Raw genomic sequence first — 24152 nt, forward strand, 5'->3', positions numbered from 1 at the left:
TCCTGCAAAGTCCTAAAATAATACTGCACATCTAAATACACAACATAATTTATTATGATAGAAATACATCCTTAAAATAATTCAACACTACCATATGCAATGACTACGCTTACACTTATAACAGGAGGTTAGAAGAAGAGGTTTCTGGAGATATATGTAACAGGAGACTATGTGTTGTTTGTGTTCTGATATATGAGTTGAACATCTAACTCTAGTGAATGGCACAGTTAAATTATGAAATCCAACGTGTCACTGTCACAGTTGCAGTGTTACATAAGGGGTTATGGTCCATGTTTTATACCATCTTTGAGATATTAAACTATTTTAACAGCGTGTGTGAGTTTCTACTGGTGGACTTGCCAACTGTGGCATTGCAGAGATGTTAATAACCTCCACATAAAATACACAGTAATTAACTCACACCATTTTCACTGCAGTCGTCAGTGTAGTCCATAAAACACAGCCAGTACAGTAGATAGATTCGCTTTGTTCTGCCAGTTCAACAGCAGGGGTGATTTAAATGAGAGTTGGGTCAAATCATGGACCATATTGCCCTCTTCTGTTTAAATAATGGAACAAGAAATATATGCATAATGGCGTGCTACCTTCCAAGCCTTTGCACTGTAATGTAGTTAGTGTAGCTACATGAATTTAGATGCATGCTTGTATTTTATACTAAAAAATGTGTTAAATTCTAAAATTGTAGAATGTACCAAGTTGTAGTTTGGATGTGCATTTATGAACTAAGTTTTAGACACAGGTTTAGCTTAAGTTTATTTGATTTATATAGCACCTTAAAAACAAAGAGCATTTGCACCAAAGCGCTTCACAGGCAACATGCCATATAAAACATGCAAAATACAGATCAACTTCAATTTATCAAGAAATAAAAAGGTTTTAAAACCCAGGGTGATCAGATGAAGAAATAAAATCAGATAAAAAGCAATTAAAAGCCAAGAAATGAAAATGGTGCTTCTTAAAAGTCTCGGCAGAGTCAGAGCTTCTAATGACTTCTGACAGACTGTTCCAGAGCCAAGGAGCTGCAACAGAAAATAGGTGTCAATAACTAAACTAAAGCAATCTTTCTTAAAGCAACATTTCTTTTCTACATTTTATCTATAAATTAAATGATGCATAACATTTTCCATCAGTCAGCACAGTGCTGAAGCCAGCTGTCCTTCTGAAAATAAAGCCTGACGTTTTACATCCAAAGTAAATCCAAAACAAAACACAGCTTGTTATTACATGATACTGCAATTCCCTGAATTGATTTCTGTGTTTCCACAAGGCTATTGACGCTCATATATGAGGAGGCTTTGGAAAAGCAGGGCTGGATCACGATTGGGAGTTTATATTCTTCCTCGAAATTCTTATTTCCATTTTGGTAATATCGTGACACCGCATGGCATTTGACTTGTAGACAGTGCGTGGTTGACCTGGTACCTGGAAGTGTAAGTACGTTTCGTTAATTAGTCGTTCTAATTTAATTTTGAGCATACCATAGACAAAGCACAAACTGCACGGCTCGCGGCTGGTTGCAAAACCTGAAACGGAATATTTTGCTCGGACGGGATTTGAAAGGACCATGCGACCCATTCCCATTGACACTCCATGCTTTACAATCACGTTGATTTTAACCAGATTTCAAGACGCATTTTCCAAGTTCCTCAACACTATTAAACGGAATCATTACCAATATTAGATTACTTTTACACCTGGTATTTTTAATGGATACTGAGGCCTATTTTGGAAAGCCGACCTGCCTGTTAGTGCTTTTAAAAAGTTGTACTGTAACTTTAAATGACGGCCGTCCCGCCCATTTCGAATATTGCGCTTCGGGCTCTGGTAAAAGCGGCGCTTTGATTGGCTGCAGTGACACGTCAGTCAACATAGAGTCGGCGTTTCATTGGTGAAAGACTAGCTGTCGTCTCTGACTCTCGCGGTACTGCTGCACGAAGATGGCGGCCGAACTGGTGGAGGCGATGGCAAGTAGAGCTTGGTTGGCTTTGGTTTAATGGGAGACGGGCGCGGGAGTGTGAGTTGAAACTCACACTGGTCGCGCGAAACCGGGGGATATGTATAAAAATTGTGAAGAGTACTTTCTTTCTTAAACGTGGCATATTGTAGTCACGACGAAACGAATTAGCCTGAGGTGCTAACGTAGCCAGCCTGGCAGCTAATGTTAACCAGGCAAGTGCGTTGGTTTAGCTAGCATCACGCTGGCTCTGAGGGAACACACCGAAAATGAATGATGAGACCATACAAACACCTCAGAGGTTTCAGGGTCTATGCTTTTTGGCACGTTACCATTTGAAGTTACTTGGCTTACAATAGTGCTTTGATTTAGTTTGTCTGTTAGCTTATGGAGCTGTGCACCTGTCAAAATATCCAGTTGCTATGATTGAATACCACTAGCCCAGTCTGTAGATGTGCTAGCTGGCCGATAGCACCGGCTACATTGTCTGTTCTCAGGTGAGACTGCATCGTTACTTTATGGCATAGCTCGTCTGTCAGAAACCCAGTGGGCAGCAGCCTCATTCGTAAAATTGTATCCAAATAAAAGACCTCTCCAATTCAACAATATCGCGCTATGCTGAAAATGCAGACTGCTAGGGCTTTTCCAGGAACAACAACATTTCGTGTTTTCCCCCACACGCTGCTCTCTACGTCGCTGTAAAACATCCCCAGACAGACTGTGTCCAGTCGTATGCAGCGTAACCTCAGATAACCGACCAGAGTGTTTAAGTGTTGTATATAGGTTTAGTAGTTTAGCTAATGAAAATCTGGACACAGTATGGCGAGTATATCCGACTGTTGTTTGTGTCAGTATTTACTCTGTGGTCATTTCCGCTGACTGCGCGTCCACTGAGTAAGCGTCTTGTTATGGTTTTCTTTCCGTTGCGTTTTGGTTTGCTAATACTTTACTGAAGTGTTACTCCTAAGATAGAAACAGTTGAGACGGATGGCGACAAATAGTGGATGCTCAGGATTTGATAGATAAACACCATGCCACTTAGTAGTGAGAAATAAGAGTGTATTAGCAGAAGCTGATTAGCACAGCCTTTAATGTTAATTGCCAATGCGTTTAGCCATATGTAAACATTGCTCCACGTAATCTTTACCTTTGTTCTTTCAAATAAAGATCCAAATTATTGATTCTATTCACATTTTGAACATGTGTGTTTAAACGTTCAGTGATTACTTATTAAAATCTTCCTTTACGTCCTTTAACTTCATTATTAGGGTATACCTTTTCTGAGCCTTGCTGTCAGAGGTTTGTGTTTTGGTGTATGACATGTTGCCAAGTTGTTGCCATCCTTATTATATTATATATGTTTTAACGGCTGATGCAGATTTGAGGCTTTAAAGTGTGTTTAAAGGTACTGCAGTTTGTTTAAGAACAAAGTAATGCAGGTGATTAGAAGTAGCAGCAGTAGTGTGACATCTTAATATAGGCAGCTAATTGCAAGGTGGTTTCAAGCCTCTGTGGGATTATAGTGTCCGAGGTAGATGCTAATTTTAGCAGGGTTCAAATACCTAGATGCAACGCTGCATCATTATTCAATTCAATTTGATTTGTATAGCGTCAATAACAATTCACATTGTCTGCTCTACAGAATGCAAAGCCTGAAACCTCTAGAGCAAGCACTAAGGTTGCTCTGCAGTTTTGGCAAGGAAAAACTCAGTTTTAACAGGATGAAACCTTGAGTTGACTAGAAGTTAATGGAGATTAATTGTATGTCAGTCAGTGGGGATTTGGCAGGTATAAGCACAAGCAAGTTATTGAATGATTCCTTTTCACAGGGTTTTCCCCAGACATAGCAGGTTTATAAACAACCAACCACAGATGGACAAAAAATATTTTCTGCCTTGCACAGATAAACATTACTTATTTATTTTTTACCACACAAAGTCATCTCTTAAAAAATCTGCAAAACATTCAGAAAATGTTAAGCCATTATCACTAACATTAAATGGTTTATATTTATGTCCGGTATCAACACCCCTTCAGTCGGGATTTGGCTCTCGAAGGAATTCAGGACTTGTAAATGCCTGTAAACACACCTGTATCTAATGTTTTTGTTTTGTCTTTCTACTAGAACATGGTCAAAAGTTTCCGGGTCTCAGACCTGCAGACGCTGTTGGCCTCCATGGGTCGCAGCAAAAGCGGGCTGAAGCAGGACCTGGTTGGCCGAGCATTGAGGCTGGTGCAGACAGAGTACAGCCCGGAGCTGCTGAAGAACGTCAGGCAGCTCTATGAGTCGCGTTTCCCCAGAACATCTGGTTGGCTGGCGGCGCGGCGTCCAGAGGGGGTCCCAGTTGCATACTCATCCCTCAGCTCCTCCCCAACTGCCACCTCTCAGGGGGCAGACTACCTCAACGGCATTTCTAAACCGATTACCACACCTGCAGCAGAGGTCAAGCTGGTGCCACTGCCCTTCTACCAAACATTGGAGACACTGCTTCCACCAACAGAGCTAAGTGAGTATAGACAGTCTGTTCATTCTTTGTCCTTTTTGACATATCGTTGTGTTGGAGATTTCTGCATTTTCTACTGAATCGAGCCGTACACTGAGCTGTTTTTGTGATGCATATGTTTACAGTTGCCCAGAATAGTGAGAAACTGCAAGACAGTCAGTGTATCTTTGAGTTAACACCAACCCAAGCAGACCAGATCCGAAATGCAAGGTAACAAAAAGGATTTTCTTGCAAGTCTGCATGATGTTTAGTTAACATCAGCTTATTTTACAAGTATGTAGTGGCTGCTTATTTTAATTTGTGGTGTTTTACTTTGGTAGTGAGCTTCGTCCAGGAATCCGATCAATCCAAGTGGTTCTTAGGTAAGTTACCAGGAATTCCCAGTGAAACTTAGTAGACATTCCTCAAGCCTGTCTAATAAGTTTGCCACTAACTAATTATTAAAAAGAAATAAATGGTTTTCTCACATTTGATCATTCAAAATAAAAGATTCTCACACACACATCTTTATTGGCCACACTGTGAGACATTGCTGTGGTGCTGATGTTTTTCTTGCCTTGTCTTCTTTATTGCAGAATCTGTTACACAGACTCGATTGGTATTCAGGAGGACCAGTATCCTCCCAACATTGCTGTCAAAGTCAACCAGTCCTACTGTCATGTGCCGGTGGGTTGGGTCACCATGAGAAACACCACACCTTCACAAAACATCCACATCTAAATCTGAACTCATTCCTGTCAGACAATTCCCTCAAACATTACTGTAATTTTCTTCTTATTTATTTTTTTTTGTTTTTTCAAGAAAGTCGGTAAGACATAATTTATAGTGGTCATGGATTATCCAGCCAAATGTATCTGGATTTGGTATTTGTAACAGTGCTAAAAAATAATATCCAGGTGCATCCGGGGAGCATTAACCTGAAGCCATCAAGGCGAATCACCTGACAAGGTGTCAGCAGAAAGCTATTTAGCTGTCAGTGTCAACTACAAATTCTTGTAGTGATAATTGTGTATGTAGACATGAGAACCTTAAACATCCAAAGATAAGTGCTTCAGTGATCGCCACAGGCCTTTTATGTCACAACTCTGAAGTAGGCCAGGAGAGTCCAAGGTGGAGCGATAGAGGTAGCGATAGAGAGAGGTGGTCAACTGGACTGCACCAGGAAGGTGAATGCTAGATCTGAACAGACACATTATTCTGCAGGAAGTCAGTCTGATTAATTCAGCTTTACCCATAGGCCTGTCATGAGTCAAGTTTGCTGGACGGTATATTGTCGAGCTTGTCTTCATTTATCACATGATTAATTGATTTATTGATTATGGTGACAGGCCTGTTTACGGAGCATATGGACAGTTTTGTTTATGAAATGTTCAGAAAAAAACACAACCAGAAACCAGAAATCCATTCGAATGACTTCTTGCTATTTAGGCTGACAAATTATTATATGATTTACATGTTCTCATTTCTTTTTCTATTTTGTCGTATTTACAGGGATATTACCCCTCCAATAAGCCTGGCGTTGAACCTCGTCGTCCTTGTCGTCCTGTTAACATCACTCCCTGGTTGCATCTCTCTAATGTCACCAACAGAGTCACCGTCACCTGGGGAAACTTCGGCAAGGTCAGAGTCATATACTCAGTCACACAGTGTTGGCCCAGAAGCAAAGATCCTCAGGAAATTTGCACCTTTTTGCAGATAGCGATGCTGGGACTTGTAGGAGACATACGAGTCCAGTCTTTCTCTGCATTCAGTTGGCTGATAATTAGCGCTGCTATAAGTCAACTAATCATTTTATCGACTAACTTCTGGTCCTGTTATTTTCTGGTCTATAGTTGTATTGTTGTTGTAACTGAATATTTCTGTTCGTTGAGAGATCTGATTAGTTTTAGATCAGTGAACATCTGTTGAGTTCTACCAAGCTCCTTTTATCTGAGGCATGATCACATCTATAAAACAAGCAAAGCTTTAAAAATAACATGAAGGAAAACATCTTTTAGTTGTTTGTTGTGGGACTTAAGGATAAAGAATTGATTCCTCGGATAGTGCAACTCCATAACTTTGTAGCTGACTCAGAAGAACAGTTAGTGTGAGTTCATTCAGACTCTTAGTTAATGTGAAAATCTAATTTTACTTTAACACAGCCTTCTTCAATTAAGCATAATAAATCAGCCTTGAAATGTTTAAAGACAGGCTGAACAGTTTGTTCAATAGTTCAGAGAGAGTCAGATGGTGTCAGATGAAGGACTCGCCTGCTTAAATGACAAGGGTGCCACAAATATAATCTGTGAATTGATGTCATTTTCCAGCACTAACCAAACTATACTGCAGTCTTTAGAAAAAGATTAAAATGCAGTGCAACCAGAATGTCCATAATATAGTTGCCAGTTCCTATTTGTTTACTCTTTAATTGTGTTTTTCAGTGTAATTATTTATTGAGTTGTATTCTCGAGGAGGCAAACCATTAAATTGGCAAAATAAAATGACAAAAATTGTTCCCAAGAACAACTGGTGATGCATTGAACCAGTAGCCGATATACTGTTGCTAAACCCATATTTAATCATATATTAATAATCATATTTAGTCACTGTAAAATTATTTTTTTAGGTAGAACCTTTTTCATTATAGATAATGCTTAATTTTTTTTAATTACTCCCTTTGTGTTGAGTTAACTATAACCACAAGCCAAGAAAATGTTGACAAATGTCCCTCTTTGAAAGGAGTTCTGTGTGTTTTCAAAGAAGTGACTTCATTTAGAGGTGATGCATTAATTCAAGCGCAGGTTTTCCATAACTATTTCTCTGCCAAAAACCTAAGATGGAGGGAATTCTTACTATCCCTTTCTATAATTAATTGTGTTTTAAGTGACTTTAAGCCTTTTTGTAACACATTCTCACACCCCATGAATCTGTGTTTCCAGCGGTACTCGGTGGCAGTGTATTTAGTGAGGGTCTTCACTGCCTCAGACCTCTTCAGCCAACTCAAACTCTGCTCTGTAGAGAGCGCAGAGCGCTGTCGTGAACGCAGTAAGTCAAACTTTTATACTTTCTGTTCATCCTTTTGAAAGTGTTATTTCAAATGATGCAGCATGTTTTCTGATAGAGAAGTGTCATAACTGTCATTTATCTACAGTTCAAGACAAACTACGTTTTGACCCAGAAAGCGAAATTGCAACCACAGGCCTCAGAGTTTCTCTCATCTGTCCAGTGAGTACGATTTCATGATAAAACCTGATGATTTTAACTGTAACTTGTGTCCAAAATGTTCCCCTTGATGTGATCTCTTTAACTTGCTACATCTCCTCCTCTTTCTTTCTCTTCCCAGCTGGTGAAGATGCGTCTTGGGGTACCATGCCGAGTGCTCACTTGTGCCCATCTTCAGTGTTTCGACGCGGTCTTCTTCCTGCAGATGAACGAGAAGAAGCCCACATGGACTTGCCCTGTTTGTGACAAGCCCGCTCCATTTGAGCTGCTTACCATTGATGGGTAAGGAGACAGAAGCATGCTCTGACCTGTCCCAGCCCTGCAGCACCATATTCCTTTCTTTCACTTCTGAAGATTTACATTGTGTATGTTTGCCATTTGTGTGTTGAAGCCAGTTTAGGGAAAATTAATCGAGCTGCACAGATACTTTAAAGACTTTTGGTACAAGTTGAACCATGCACCACCCGCTGTGGCTTCATTCTAAAGCTTTGATTGTGTTTTAAAGCATGAAAGTTTAGTTATGATACACCTGCTCTCAGGTTATATTCTAAATGTTGTCATCGTTAAAGTGCTTTGTTTGTTCACTTTCTGATCTATAGTATGAAACAAAGTTATTATATTGAAAACAATGAGATCATGGGACATTTTTTTTGTCGGCTGAAAGTCAGTGTTTCTAGTACTAGTCATTTTTTCTAAGTAATTATCGCTACTGTGATATTGATTTGCTCCAGTAAAAAACAAAACATGTTTGAACCAGCTGTCCATTTCAACAAAAAAGATAATTTCTTTCTATTTTAGTTCATGCAAATTCTGAGGCAAGTTTACAGACACTCTCTTATTTAAAGACTGGAAGCATTGTGCTACTCTTTGACTGCCAGGTTTATTTCCTTAAATTAATCTTGTGTCAAAGTCCCTTCTTTTTCTGTCTTTAGTGTAAGATCGACTAATTACTAATTTTTGTCAATAATAGAATTTAGTAATAAGGACACAGTTTATTCTCTTTATCTTGCAAAACTTGAATAATATAAATTTCGTGCTAATGTTCAAGGTTATCAGGATTATGTTGGCATGGCAACGGTGTAAGTGGGTGATTGACAGACGTGCTCTGTCCACTGCAGGTTTTACAAATTAATTTCAAGTAGACTTGCTTCCTGCAAGTCCGTGTTCTGTTTCCTTTCTTTTGCAAACTCAGCTTTCTGAGGCTCCACTAACCAGCACTGTGTGTTTCAGGCTGTTATCTGAGATTCTGAAAGAGACAAGTGAGGACATTGAGGAGATTGAGTACTTAACAGACGGCTCCTGGCGACCTATCAGCGATGAAAAGGAGCGGGACAAGGAAAGGGAACGCAGCAACACACCTGAGTACCCTGTCGTTGACATATGTAAGTGTCGGTTTACTGTCCTGTTCTGAATATGTGGACGTTCGGTGCAACCGTTTTTCTCCTGTAACTCCTCCTAATCGTTCATCGATTGGCGTTTCGCTCTGCAGGCAGCCCTGAAGCCAACGGTCATTCTCCAGCCCACAGCAGCACTAGTCTCACGGGCAAATCTGGAAGCGGTTCTGTCGGGGGGGCAGGAGTCGCAGGAGGACCTGGTGTGGCACCAGGAGGAGGCGCAGTGGTAGATCTGACTCTTGACGACTCGTCTGAGGAGGAGGGGGGCGGGGCTGGAGGAGACAGCGAGGACACAGAGGATAGCGCCGACAGTCCTGCCCCAAAGAGGGGCCGATACGACTACGACAAGGACCTGGTCACTGCCTACTGACCCCGCGGCTCTGTCCCCTCATAGACTGACACACACATAGAGACAGAGAGACAGGGGGCTTAAAACTTGAGGACAGGAACACAGTAAATCCACTAGATGCAACAACCCTCCTTTCTGCCCAAACATCAGAGCCTTTCAGCTGCTCTGGTTTAAATCCAGACAATACAAACACACTCAAATGCACTGCTCACAAATCTTCAGTCTAGAGTGATAAGGATTCCTCTTTGTACTGTACACCACTGGAGGCAACTCTTAACTTTTTTTTGTTTTTGGCCAATCATCATCTTGCAGTGAATATCTGTACCGTCCTGCCTCTACTAAAGAAACTGAATGGATTGAGCACCCCACCACCACCACCACCACCACCACCACCACACTTGCGCCTCTCTTTCCAGACTATTCCCTCTCTTCCACCCCACTCTCTTTGTATATGACTTGGAATCACAGGCTCTTTTAGCCGTGGGCGTTCGATGTTGCGTCTCTGATTTTTTTGTCACATTTGTGATGAACAGTGAAGTTGAGAACGGAGGCTCCTCAGTGGTTTTCAGTAGTGAATGAGAAGGCAGGGATATGTTGGGGCGGGAGGATAAGGCAAGAGACGTCGGGAGTGAGATGCAAATTTATAAGACTCCTATTGTGTTCTTTATTCACAGAATTACTTCAGAGCTTGAAAGGGTTTTTTCAGGAATTTATCCTTTTAATTATAAAAGGGCAGAGCACAGTACTGGCCTCAATGTGTGATGCTTTCCATTTTTATTTTTTCCTTAGATAAAGAGAACCTACCTCAGTCATAAAAACTTAGCAGACTGACCAGAGAGTAGCTTTGAAAGAAGTGGGGAACAGAAGAATTGACGAGTATTTCTAAAGCCAATTTTACACTGGAGATTATGTTCATACATTTTTGTTTCTTTTGTTTTTTTTTTTGTTTTGTTTTGTTTTTTTTTAATTCCATTTGTCCGTGCAGCTGCGCTCCCACTGCAGCAACAAAAAATCTTTGGTTGAAGGAGTGTTGATTTGAGTTGAACCAGGCCAACTGTTGACGAGAGCGATGCAAAACCTTGTGGATCTGTCAATTCTGTAAAACATGCATGCATAAAGCATTTACAGTTTATTTACACAACTGTGACCAGATTTGTTTGGGTTCATGTTTCAGAGCTCCCTATGGACGTAACTCACCAAATTTACCATACGGCAGCTGTGCCAAAGCAGATGTTTTAAGAATTCTCTGACAAGAAATGGTTGTGAGGTTTTGGTGCCTTTTTTTGTTTATTGGTGAAGATTGGGGTTTGTTGTTTTAAGGTCAGTTGAGCTGACCGCAAGTTGAGACCCCAATCTGCCAGAAGGTGTTTTATTCCATTTATGATTTTCTAGATTTACAAGTCAGAAATGGACAGAACAGGATTTAGAAGTGTTGTCATCCCTTTATCCCATGATACTGTGCCCTCTTTGAAGGTTTCATATTTATTTATTTGCTACACATTCTCAAAACAGTTGTTTGTGGTACATCTACATATTTTTTTTTTTTTTTTTTTTTTTTGGGCTGTGTTTCTGCACACACCATAGCTGTTTATTGCAGAAAATCAGGGCACCTCTGCAGCTGGGATTTGGATGTAGAGATATAATTGATCTGGGCTCGTGGCTCTGCTGTTGATGAACGCTGCTTTTCTCTTCCCATTGAACGAATACGCCCTGGGTCAAAGCGCCATTCCCACTGCTTTGCTGCGGTGGGTTCAACATGTCTGACACAACCGAACTTAATGAAGTGTCAGTAAGTGCAACCCCACCAAGTTTAAAGTCATTGATTGGATTAGAAATAGGCCTGCCTGGAACAAGCAGAGTTGCTTTGCCAAGCTCTGCCTCCTCTCAGTGTAGATAAGGTCACATCTATTTGCTGGAATAGAATTTGACTTCAGTTGCTACATGCTCTAGGCTTAAAACTAATATTTGTCTACGCCTGCACTGATATTGTCAGTATATGATGTTGCTCCTCCTCTGATAGGGATACTAGATGAGCAGGCTTTAGGTAGGTCATAAGAATTTGATAAGGAAAGTGCTGCTTGAGCTGCGTACACTTTCATCAATCCCAAGATTATGGCTTGTGTATTTGAAAGCCCTCATGCGGTGAATATTAATCGACGATCCTTGTCCTTTATTAACAGTTGTCATCCACCATTTGCATAAGAATAAGAAAATGTGAAACTAGAAAAGCAGTGGCCCTGCTTCATTGCGAGACACCTTGGTGGTGATAACTCGGAGCTCTGCATAGAGCGGTTCCCTCTGTCAGTATCTATTGTTGTGGTTGGATCAGCACAGGATCTTTTTTTTTTTTTTTTTTTTTTTTTTGCCTTTCTGAAACGCACAGAGAAATGACATTTACACATTGATCTGGGGCCTCGCTGTTGCACATGCATCTTCTGATTGGGTTGATGAAAAAGTAAATTGAGTCAAATCTGGTCTTCCATTTTTTCTCCTTATTTTGACAGCATATAAAAATCAATATACAGATGAAAACATTTTGGGAATCCACACGAAACTGATGAGACTTTGCCTGTGATATGTCAGAGTCTGTCCCCAAAAAGGATATTCTTTGTAAGGCACTTTGAAGCAAAATGTAAAATAAACTCTAATTCATGCCTTGGAGTAGGCAGCCTGTATTTGTAAGTAACTGCTATACATATGAAAAGGACATTGTTCATTTGTTGCTAGGTATAGATGTCATTATTTGAGTGGATCTCCTAAACTTGTCATTGCCTTATGGTTAAAGGTGAGAGGTGGTGCAGGTTGCTACTGTGGATCTGAGCCAGATATCGTTGCAGGCTGTTTGGAGCTGGAGAAAAAACCGAGGGTCTGGTCTTTTTTGTAGTGGCATCTCTTCTTCTAATAATGCATAAGGTAGCATGGGCAGAGGCTTACAATCCATGATGTAAATGTTTTGTTTGTGTTTTTTTATATGTTCATATTAAAAGACAATAAAATTTAAATAATATTTTATTAAGCCTTGAATTGCCTCCAGTTGTTCCTAAAGGCAAAACGGACAATAAGAAGCTGCTGAGGGCAGCAGCACTGGAAGCTGATGCCACTGAGAACTGGGAGGACTGCTTAAGGTGTGGATTGTTATATCCTGTACCAAATGTTCAGATCTAGGGACACATTTGATGCCTGTTGAGGATAAAACTGTAAAATTTCAAATGATCGTATTCTAACAGCTGTTATTGACGTGTGGATTTAATTAAAATCAGTTCTTAAAAACTTGTCTTCCGGTATCTTATTTTGGAAGTGGTCAGCGTCTGATTCAGCCGCTGTCTGTGATGGCATTCAGAGCCGTGACGTGTGATCAGGGTGCCTGCAGGTGTGCTCTTCTACGTCGGAATAAACCTCAGCTCGAGAAAACGTACAAATCTACATCTTTTTGCATGAACTCAACCACACTTCAAATCACCTAATGGCAACTGGGGACCGTAGAGGCCCAGAGTATTTGACGGACGGACGTCAAATTAAATTTTTTTTCAAGTATTTCTCAAAGCATTGTGCTTTATTCAGCGCTTGAAAACTCTGGACAGAGAGAGCGATGGCGAGAACCACGCTGGAAAGGTCCCTGCACCCCAGTCAGGGATGCTCTTACTACAACTTCACCATATCAAACTAACCAGGCTAACCACCAGGAGGTCCCGTAAATTATTTTAAGGCAAGAGAATGGATAAAGCTATACGTAACTATTTGTAATTATGCGCTTTTCTTTGTATCAAAGTAGGTTTCATTTGTTTTTGGGAGGCATAAATCACGTTACCGATTCATGAAGCCACATATATTATGGACTGAATTCACTTAATAGTCTTATAATATGTAGGTCATCCTAAGATGACTGGTAAAGAGTGTTTTGTTCCTTATTGTATATTTGACTTATTGTCTATGTTGCAACATATTAAAATGATTATTTCATGCAGATTTGGAAATAATATGTGTGCTGTAATATGTGTCATGTTAAACTGACCTTTATTAATAGCTGGGTTTGCACAGATAATTAATCCCTCTATGGAAGTGCAGTGAGCCATGTTAGACGCATTATTATTCACAATTGCATTGTACTGTATGTATGCGCCATAACGGTGATATATATCAAAGGATATACAACACAGTCTACCTTTATCTTAATTAGACTCCAGACATGTGAAAAAAATAAGTATATCCAATAGATTTGTTTGGCTAACAGCAAACTATCTTCTCACGTCAGGGTTTACGGATACCTGTGAAACTGGCTTTTTCAAACTAATTTTTTCAAAAGAAATTTAGTGTCCTCTTCAACAGAAATAACTTGTTGTAAGTGTTTTGCATAACTGCCCATCAGCTTTGATGCTTAAGGGTCTTACTGTGTTTACTGTCTGTTTTAAGAGCCCCTCACACCATTTCATTTATATCCAAACGTTCAACAGAATCATTTCTTCTTTTTGAGCCAATTCTTGGTGGATTTACTACTGTGCTTAGGGCCATTAACATTTTCAGTAGTTTGATAGTTACCCTTTATCCAAAATGGTGTATGGTGCACAGTTCATAAAGCAATGCAATCATCAGTTAAAAGGCAATACACGGGGTTTGTTTTGATACCGATATACCACAATTTTAAATAATTAATTGCAAAGAAATATATATATATTTTAAATCAGATTTCAGATGTCGCCAGTAGGTGGCGGTAGTGTACTTTGCTGTGTGTTTGCCAACTGGCATTAAGCACATAAGAAAGCTGCAGAGGGCGGATAACATATGGTTACACTGTGCTTGCCTCATTAAAAGCAACATACTTGAGGTGTAATTAGAAGCTGTAGATGTCGTACACCTCCCATGAGATTATTATTATCATGTATTTATATTTTAACATATCTCATGTCAGTTTGTGAGGCAATCTCGCGCTATTTAGGAAGGGCTCTCCTCCCTGTGGGTGTCAAAGAGGTCTGATGCTGTAGGCACTAGGCAGCTGCTGCTTCCTGTATCAAAGCACCAGCAGCAACCTCTCTCCACCGCTACAGAGCTGCACACTCCGAGCTCGGAGGGATTTCTTGTTCGCCGTCCAGCTGCGGGGAACTAGCCGAATCTGTGTCCCGGTGTCTTTGCAGATAAGTCCTGCTGTCTCGTGAAAGCCGTGAGCCGAGGCTGCACGTTACGGCTACGAGGCACACGGCACGAATTTACCAGGAGCTAGTGCTAGCTAGTAGCAGCTAGGTGGCTAATGGCTAGTAGCAGCAGGTAGATTACCCAGAAGAGGCCGAATAATAGAAATGCGTTAACTCCAAAAGAAGCACAGGGACAACTATCTGACTTTTAAAGGGCGCATCGGCATGATACATCTTATTAAACTGAGCTAACTGACATGCCACACAAAGTGTACTAACTTTGCTAACGTTAGCTAGCCAAGTTACTAGCCACCTAGAGCTGATCCTGTTGCTTTTTCAGACTGACTTTCGAAGTAGAAAAAAAAGGGTTATACGAGAAGCTGTCGAGCTCACTGCAGGTTAGTGCTTCATTTGATAAGTTCGTTTAGGTTAGTTATTGCTATGGCTCCAAAAAGAAGACCAGTTCCCCTGACCATTACGCCTATTGGGGAAGGACAGGCCACCTCCAACACCATTGATGCTGCATCTGAGTAAGTATAACCACAGTGATTTCTTTTTTTTATAGCTACAATTCACGCTAACTGCATAGGTGACTTTATGCACTTTAAGCATTTCAGGAGAGTTCAGATGAAATATCTGTTTATTAAACTGTTGAAGCAACTTTCCCCTCCTCACAGAGCCAACCTTGAAGCCTTACAGAAGAAACTTGGTGAGTTGGACTTGGACGAACAGCAGAGGAAGCGGCTGGAAGCCTTTCTCACCCAGAAAGCCCAGGTTGGGGAGCTGAAGGATGAAGACTTTGACCCCATATGTGAGCTGGGTGCTGGAAACGGAGGAGTGGTCAATAAGGTCCGCCACAAGCCCTCGGGCTTGGTCATGGCTCGAAAGGTGAGAATTGAAATTTGCTTATTGTGCTGGGCAATTGGAAAGTTTGAAGTGACCTGTGTCAAAATACAGTGTGGTTTTAGGAATTTGAATTGTTTAGATTTTAACACGTGTCTGCGCGTCTGTCTGAGTAATGGAGAACATTCCTTTCACTAGAAGACATCAGGAACCGTCACAAGTGCAGGAAAATGTATAAGTGCTGTTCATTTTACTGTAAATGATAATTTAAAAGCCCTGTAAGCAGGGATATTTGTTATAACCTGTTGTGCAAGACCAGAGTGATATAATCTCATGCAATGCTGTGCTTTTTAGGAAAGTGTCCCGACTGTGGCATGTTACTAGTTTTCTGAGTTTGTAATCATAACTATTATAAAATGAATAATCAAGATTGAAAGCCAAAGGGGATCTAAGGGACTTTCCATTTACAGTTTTTGTCAGACAAATTGTTACGTACTCTGTCACAATATGCACAATTAAACACTGTGGCATTATAATGCATGCGTCTGGTATGCTTTGCGTGCTCTTTCAATGGGTTGGCACGTCTTGTTGCACTTCAAGCTGCACCTGAATTAGGCTAGGCTGAGATGGAATGATTAAAATGTCCATACAGACAGCTAACCTGCACCTCGGGTTGGCCAACCACCTTGGAAGTTCACTATTGCCACCAACTACTACTGCTGCTGCCTACCTGCACAGTTAACATTACATATTGTAACCCCAGATTTTGTGAGTGACGGTGCAGCATGTTGTAGCAAAAATGGTTTTGGGTATGACTGCACATGAGCATGCGGTGAGAACCGTACTAACATTTCTAATCCTTGTCATATGTGTGAGTAAATGCCTCTAAAGTACAGATTTTTAAAATTTCCTTTATTGATGTTCTGTATTCAAAACTCTCCTTCTTTACCATTGTACACTCACCACTTGAAAATGTAATTTCTTCAGCAACTCAAACAAGCTTGAGCTTGTAGCCAGGGAAGTCATGTGTGTTAATGTGCCAACTGAATTTCCACCAAAAGTTCTGCGACTTATGGGAAGCAACTTGGAAAATTACGAACTTGTCCATTTCTAAATGTGCTGAAACATTCTGTTTTTATGGTGATTCACTTCTGAGGTTGTCAATTCAACACAAAATGTTAGTTCAATGTTAGTTTAATTTGCTTCCGTAAAATATTAGGAGGTCAGTGAACAATTGTTGTTGCATCATGCATCTGCATCTGTTGCATGTGTATTTTTCACAGCATCATTTTATGGTTTCTTTCTTTCTTTTCCCTCCTCAGTTGATCCACCTGGAAATCAAGCCTGCCATCAGAAACCAGATTATCAGAGAGCTGCAGGTGCTGCACGAATGTAACTCCCCGTACATTGTGGGTTTCTACGGGGCCTTTTACAGCGATGGAGAGATCAGCATTTGTATGGAGCATATGGTGAGAGACGAAGACTCTTAGATCCCATGAGCAAAGATTTGATATGGTCCCCTTACTTTCCTGCCAAAAACGGGGAAAAATGATTATGCCTTTGTGACATCTACATTATGTACAGCATATTTTCTTCTTACAGGTTTATGTCAATATGTTTATTTATTTATTTCTTCCCTGTTATTTCTATTTTTTTGTAGGATGGGGGGTCGTTGGACCAGGTTCTTAAAGAAGCCAGAAGAATCCCAGAAGAAATCCTGGGAAAAGTTAGCATAGCTGTATGTATTGGTTTTTTTGTTTGTTTTTTATTGGGGAAAATGTCTATATTCATCAGATATGTTTGTGGTCCTGGAAAATTTAATCAAGAACGATGTTTAAAATTACGAAGATTGTTTCCAAAGTTACTGTACATGTTTTTGCATGCTCGGGTGTGCGCCTCTTGCGGTGTTGGCTAACTATCTGCATGTTTTACAGTCATACATCAGTCACTAACGATAGAGCCTGTTACTCAACTCCTGAATCAAATTGAAATATGTATGGTATCATGTCTTAGATTTCACTCTCCGTGTGCTTGTTTTCAGTTTTTCACACTCTTGTTTACAGGTGTTGAGGGGATTAGCCTATCTGCGGGAGAAGCACCAGATCATGCACAGAGGTAATGGCATTCTCTAGTCTCAGTAAATTACCTTGTGCTCCACATACTCCTGCAACTTTCCAATCGCTGAAATAGTTTATTTTTTTTTTTTTAAGGAGTCAGTTGCTAATGGAATTGTTATTATTATTATTTGGTTATGGTTGTGTCACTGTGTTGCATGTAGACATTAAGTTGAGATGCATATTTCTCTTACATATACACGCCGTAGTTGGTAGGCCTTTCACAACTGTTACATCATCGCTTGATTGCAGTGACTTAAACTCACCGCAATCATTTTGCGTAATAGTTCAAATCCCTTCCATTCACCAGTAGGGAAACAACTGGAAGAAAGCAGCAGAAATGTTACATTTCTACCACAAGTTTCCTACTTTCTTCCACCATTTGAGGTTTGACTGGTAATTTAAAATCCGTCTACTTGTATGGCCTTCTTCCACTATGGCTTAATGCTGCTTGATTGGGGGGTTGTTGTTACATCATTTAATCTTGATGCACTTTTGATATGGTGACGATATACAGATACAGACTAACACACACACACACACACACACACACATACCCAATGAAAATCAGCCATTAAATACCGTAGAATAACATGTATGTTTCACAAAAATATTTCATGATCATGTTGACCCTGGTAGTAGGACTACTAGGTTCATTAGGTACACTAGCAAAAACGAATGCATTCAAATGCAACATTCCTGGCATCTGTTTTTAGTTTGTTTTTAGAGGGGGGAGGGATTACGATGCTATCCCAACTTTATACTAATTTGTCTAATTTTCAACAGATGACTTTCAACCTAACTTTGTCAACTAGTGCCTATAAAGTTAAGCTAGTTCTCGTTACGTCTGGATTTGTTTCCTTCGAGTTTTGAACAGCTCTCTTTAAATAATTCATCTCCATGGTCTTGATTTTGTCCACTGTGAAGAAGTAAAACCTCAAACAGATCTATTTGTTATGTTTTTTGGCATTTTCAACCTCAACATACATCAGAATAGACATTTATTTGGACATTTGTTGCGCCTAAATGTTTGATTTCCATCCAAATGCGATTTCAGTATTAATGTTGGAACACAGTGAATTGAGCGTGCCAGTAGTAGCAAACAGAAGACATTCACAAAAAAAAGTGATGCAGGATTATACCTTTTCCACACTTATTATTACAACTCTGAAACTAGGCAAACATTTTGGTCCGGTTAGTGCCAATGTATGAACTTTTTTTTTTTAATGAGTGTAACTACTTGAAATGTGTCCTCATACATTTCCATTAAAAATTTTTATTAACTGACTTTCTTCCATAAGCACTGTGTCGACATTCTAAGAGCGTTATCATGCCAAACACAGGACGAGCTATTTTTTAGTCACAAGTTACTCATCACTGAAATTTGTTGCATGAACCAAAGAAGACCATTATCTTTGTGTTGAAACGAGCTCATAAGTCGCAGCATAACAATGGTTAATGCAGGCCACTTTCTCACAGCACACTAGCGGGGAGTCATGGGTGTGTGCTGTTGTGTAAAGTACTGGTGTAGGGGGGGCGGTCAGACATGCACGGGGCAGCGAAGTTCCACGGTGCTACAGGGTCGGTGGTACTCTAGGATGGAGTTGTCTGTGAGCTCAGGCAGTAATTACAGCCTCTCAGATGTGATTATAGAGCAGCCGCGCCCTGCTGACCCCTCCCTCTGTGTCTCCCTCCATCTTTCTCCCGCTCTTTCATGCCGTCTCTTTCTCAGTCGTTCCTCACATGTCCTTGGTTGGTGGGAGGGGGTCACACACCACAAAGGACAGATTGCAGGGCTCGGTCTTACACCATTATTTTGCAGGATGTTTTCCCAGTGATGAATTGGCTTGTTTATAACAGGGGCTAAGCAAACGCTGGTGGGTGCTGTGCATGCCACCCGCAGCCCTTGTTATAGACTCTAGTCTCTAAACTCTAGGCTAGTATTATACGTTGCATTGACGATTTTCATGTATGAGAGGTCTTTGCTGTCCACCAGAAAAAAGTCTTATACATTTGGTGGGCACAGACATACATGCATGAATATGTTAACAGGCCTACATAGTGCATATCCCTACATGTACATATACTGTGCAAACATTTTTGGCACTTGAGATGTTTAGATTCCTACAAAGTGTGATCTGGGAGTCATCTCATTGGCCCCCAACTTATTTGGTTGCATGACAACAGTCCCAAACTGTCAGAGTCAGAAAGATCAGACAAAAAAGACAAGAAGTCCTACGAAATATTGTATGGCCTCCGCATAACCCTGGTCTCAACATGGAGTCGGTCTGAGATTACACGAGGAGACAGAAGACACTGAGACAGCTCACATCCACAGAAAAGTGGGAACAACTCCAAAAGAATTGCTGTTTTTTTAAAGGCAGTGAGTGGCCTGATTTGATTTAGGTGTTTTCTGTCTGCTGCACTTTCCTGAAAACATTATTGTTTTACGTCATACGCCTAAAATGTTTTGCATTTTACTGTAAATTTAGTTCTGTTTGTGCCGTCAGAATGTGGAGCAGCTAAATATTTGAACGAGGCCTCATGGTGATGGTGATATTTAAAATCCATTACATATCGAACTCTATCAGAAAACAAACAATACGACATTCAACTCAAATCCATCATTCCATGTTATCAGCAGTAAGGTGTTAAACAAAAGATAAGATACAGCGCGAGTCTGTTTGTGAATATGATTAACATTTGTTTGTTTGTCCGCGTCCCCTCTGCCGTACAGACGTCAAACCCTCCAACATCCTGGTCAACTCTCGTGGGGAGATCAAGCTGTGTGATTTCGGTGTGAGCGGCCAGCTCATAGATTCCATGGCCAACTCCTTTGTTGGAACGCGCTCCTACATGTCGGTGAGTCAGCTCCGCACGCCTGCGCCCCCACCTCTTTTCCTCTGGCCCTATCCCCACTTTCCTTCTCTACTTTTCTCACATGGCTCGTGTTCGCTTGTCCCGCCCTCCGCCTTCCCTTTCTCTGGCCCTCCCTCAATCCCCTGCCAAGAACCGAGGGCTGTGCCCAGGAAAGGGCTCTTTGGCAGTGAAGGAGGCAACTGTGCTCGCGCTCTCTCGTCCTTTTTTCCCCTCACTCATAGACACCTGGTGGGTGCCAGAAGCTGCATGTGTGTCCTGTCCTGCTCCCTTTCTTGACCCGCGAAGCTCCACCCGCGTAGAGGCGCATTCGAGCCCGCCCTCGGACGGCCTAAACCGGTGGAAAGCCGCTCTTCATTTGCCAAATCCTTATCTGTCTTCTTATCCCAAACACACCCCATCTATTCTTGCCGTGACAACCCCCTTTCCCACTCCTCTCCTCCACTTCCTGTGCGGTCCCTGCCCAAACCTCACTCTCCTGCCTGGCATCTTGGCTCTGTGACGTAGTTGTGCGTTTCTCAACAGCCGGAGAGACTGCAGGGCACTCACTACTCCGTTCAATCTGACGTGTGGAGCATGGGTCTGTCCTTGGTGGAGCTGGCGATTGGCCGCTACCCCATCCCCCCACCAGACGCCAAAGAGCTGGAGGCCATCTTCGGACGGGCTATAATGGACGGAGCCGAGGGAGAGCCTCACACTAACCTGCAGAGGCCTAGACCACCTGGCAGGCCTGTGAGCGGTAGGAAACACAAACCGACAGATGGGTATGTATACATTTGTGTGCGGAGAAATTTTAATTGTGCTCATCGTGCAACCTTTCCACAGGACATGGGATGGACAGTAGGCCTGCAATGGCCATCTTTGAACTTTTGGACTACATTGTGAATGAGGTGTGAGAAGTAACTAATTTGCACGTAATTAATTACACACACCTTAGATTGTTGTGCTCATGACCTTACTCTGCTTCCTCTTCAGCCTCCCCCTAAACTGCCGCTTGGGGTTTTCACCAATGACTTTCAGGACTTTGTGACAAAATGGTGAGAAACGGAAGTTGTATTTTTATTTTCAGTTCTGAGAAATCGTACTCTAATTATAACATTTCACAACGGCCACTAACAGGAGAAAAGGATGGATGTCATGTTGTATTCAGTTTTTATATATACATATACACATATATATATATATATATATTCAAAAATAGAATGTGAATAAGGTTAGTCATTGAGCAATAGTTCACTTGATAACCTGCTGCTTGTTTTTCTTCTGATGATAGTCTGCTGTAATTTCCTGTTATTGATCTGAACATCACAAAAATATTTGCATACTGGAACAGAACGATTGTTAAGTTTGATCAGGACTGAGACACCATCATTTCGTCTTCCAAGGTTCGACTCGGTCTGGACCAGTATTCACACCTGTAGTTGTGGTCAAACTGAATTTTTTATTTTTTTTTTTTTACCAAAACACTCTTTAGCTCTTTAGGTGTGAGAGAGCCCGTAGTGTTAAGGGAATTTCAGTGAGAGCAGCAGAGATTTTTCTTGAACCTTTTCGGTGTCTTTGTGTCTGCAGCTTGATTAAAAACCCAGCTGAGAGGGCCGATCTGAAGATGCTCATGGTGGGTACACGCACCTCATAATTATTGGTCTGACAGTTTGACAACCATTTGGCTTTATGTGACGATAATGCTACAAGTTCAGACAGGGTTTTCTCTTGTTTTTCTACAGAGTCACACATTCATCAAGCGATCAGAGGTGGAAGAAGTGGACTTTGCCGGATGGTTGTGCAAAACCATGGGCCTCAACCAGCCCAGTACTCCCACCCGTGGCGCTGAGTGATCCGACCCCGTGCTGCCCTGACGTCTCTGGGTCTCTCTGCATACACTGTACATACACAAGCCATCACTCATATTGGCAACTTTCTCATCTTGCTCTCGGGTAAAACAGTTTTGGCTTTCCCCTTCATTTATTTTTCTTCACCAGCAGCAGGGCCCATTGAGTCATTGTACTGTAACACCACAGCTTCACCATGACAGTGTCAAGAGCAGCTCACTTCTCAACACTGCTACAGAGGACGTAAAGCACTGAAGGGCTGCCAGTGTGTCAGCTGAATTTGCATTGACAAACTTCTTTTCTATTGTTGAATATTCTGTATTAATATTTTTTTATGGCGACAGTTAATGGCTTGTGGGACTGTATTTTAATAAGAAACCCACTGTGAAGATTTGTCGGGCTGAAAATTACATGGGAATCCAAACATTACCTACTTGCAACCTCTAAATTGGTTTTATTATAGAAGGCAGATCGAATTGTTTTGATTTAAACACAAACGGTTAAAGTCATTCACTCCAAAATATTATTTGCAGATAGCTTTTTTTTTTTTTTTTTTACAATGCAAGACATTTGTGAGTTAAGAGGCATTTACGTTTTTTTTTTTTTAAGTCGACCATCACTCTTAAGGTTATGTTCTAAACAGTGTGTCATAATCCAAAGATGGGTCTCATGACTACTGAAGTCACTCAATGGTTTTTTTTTTTTGGATGCACATTTACGAGTAGGATATCAGTGTACTTTGAATGTTATAATTTTTCAGTGATCTACACACTGTGTTGTCATTGTTTCCTCAACATTTTGATTCGCATCCCTCACTGTATGTCTCACATGAGAGGCATATACTGTGGAGGCCTGATACATGCCAGAATGCCTCTACTGACACTGAGGAAAAAAAACTAAAAAAACACAAAACAAAACAAAAAAAAAACGATCAAATTGTATTCATTGGATGATAGCATGGTTTAGTATTGTTCTAATAGTGTATGTGTATTTTATTTCCCAATCCATGATGGGGATGATTAGCTGGTGTTTTTTATCAAAAGCCTGAATCTCTGCAATGTCGTTATGAAATTTCAATCACGCTGATTGAGTTGGGGTTTGTTTGTTTGTTTGTTTTTTTTTTTTTTTTCTCTCTTTGTTGTTGGTCCGTACTTTCCCCTGAAGTGTATTTGGTTATTTTTACTGCTACATGTGGCGCTCCAAGCTTTCTCTGGACAAAATCAGCCTAGAGCCTTGCATTTGAAAAAGACTGAAGATATGATTTAACCCAGTTAATTTTGTTAACAACCCAATTTCAAGTGGCACTTCAGACCTCTCATGTAGTGGAAAGGGTCATTTTAACCCAGGTCAGTGTTGTTCACATGGTGGTGGTGTTACTTGCTAGCCTGCCGTCTTGCTAGAGCACTTGTATTCTCTCTACTTATGGCTGCCCTTTCTTAATCCCCCACCCCAAAAATGTGCATTCGTTAAGAGCAAAATGGATGCATTGTCACTTGTATGTGTACAAAGCTATATACAAAAATTACAGGAGTACTATTTTCCAGTCTTAATATACAAATTTTTGATTTATGTAAATGGCAAGGAAAAGAGTCATTTTATTATAATATAAAAAAAATGTGTTGGATATGGTTATAATGTATAAAAAGATTAAAATAAAATTATTTGTGAATGTAGTACATGTTTTTTTTTATGATCCCCTTTAATATTTATTATCATGCATTCACAGCTTTATTAGACGGTGCATATTCAACATTTACTACTAACTGTGGTTGTCAGGAGTGGGGCCACGATTTACAACAGTTTACAATTTATTCATTTTACTGGAAAAGTGTTGGATATTGGGCAGGATTATACTACATTTACTGTGGATGGGTTTAAGCGACTAAGACAAAATTCAGCATTTTGTCACTATTACTCTTGTGAATGTTTAGATAGCTCCA

General features: G+C 40.7%; 2 protein-coding genes across 2 annotated transcripts; both read left to right on the forward strand.

The window, feature by feature from the left end:
* Window positions 1-1940: 1940 nt before the first annotated feature.
* On the forward strand, window positions 1941-12693 carry pias4a (protein inhibitor of activated STAT, 4a). The gene is made up of 11 exons (XM_047587924.1): window positions 1941-1985; window positions 4101-4482; window positions 4605-4689; window positions 4800-4841; window positions 5055-5145; window positions 5971-6099; window positions 7398-7503; window positions 7610-7683; window positions 7802-7962; window positions 8911-9062; window positions 9170-12693. The coding sequence occupies exons 1-11, from the start codon at window positions 1959-1961 to the stop codon at window positions 9442-9444; spliced, it is 1524 nt and encodes a 507-aa protein (XP_047443880.1). The 5' UTR covers window positions 1941-1958; the 3' UTR covers window positions 9445-12693.
* Window positions 12694-14200: 1507 nt separating this feature from the next.
* On the forward strand, window positions 14201-23885 carry map2k2a (mitogen-activated protein kinase kinase 2a). The gene is made up of 11 exons (XM_047587438.1): window positions 14201-15079; window positions 15227-15437; window positions 16715-16861; window positions 17053-17130; window positions 17456-17507; window positions 20244-20368; window positions 20909-21122; window positions 21209-21273; window positions 21359-21420; window positions 21953-21998; window positions 22108-23885. Exons 1-11 carry the CDS (start codon window positions 14991-14993, stop codon window positions 22216-22218), a joined length of 1200 nt encoding a protein of 399 aa, XP_047443394.1. The 5' UTR covers window positions 14201-14990; the 3' UTR covers window positions 22219-23885.
* Window positions 23886-24152: the final 267 nt, after the last annotated feature.

The sequence above is a fragment of the Mugil cephalus genome, chromosome 6 (assembly GCF_022458985.1).
Source record: "Mugil cephalus isolate CIBA_MC_2020 chromosome 6, CIBA_Mcephalus_1.1, whole genome shotgun sequence".
NCBI classification, from domain to species: domain Eukaryota; kingdom Metazoa; phylum Chordata; class Actinopteri; order Mugiliformes; family Mugilidae; genus Mugil; species Mugil cephalus.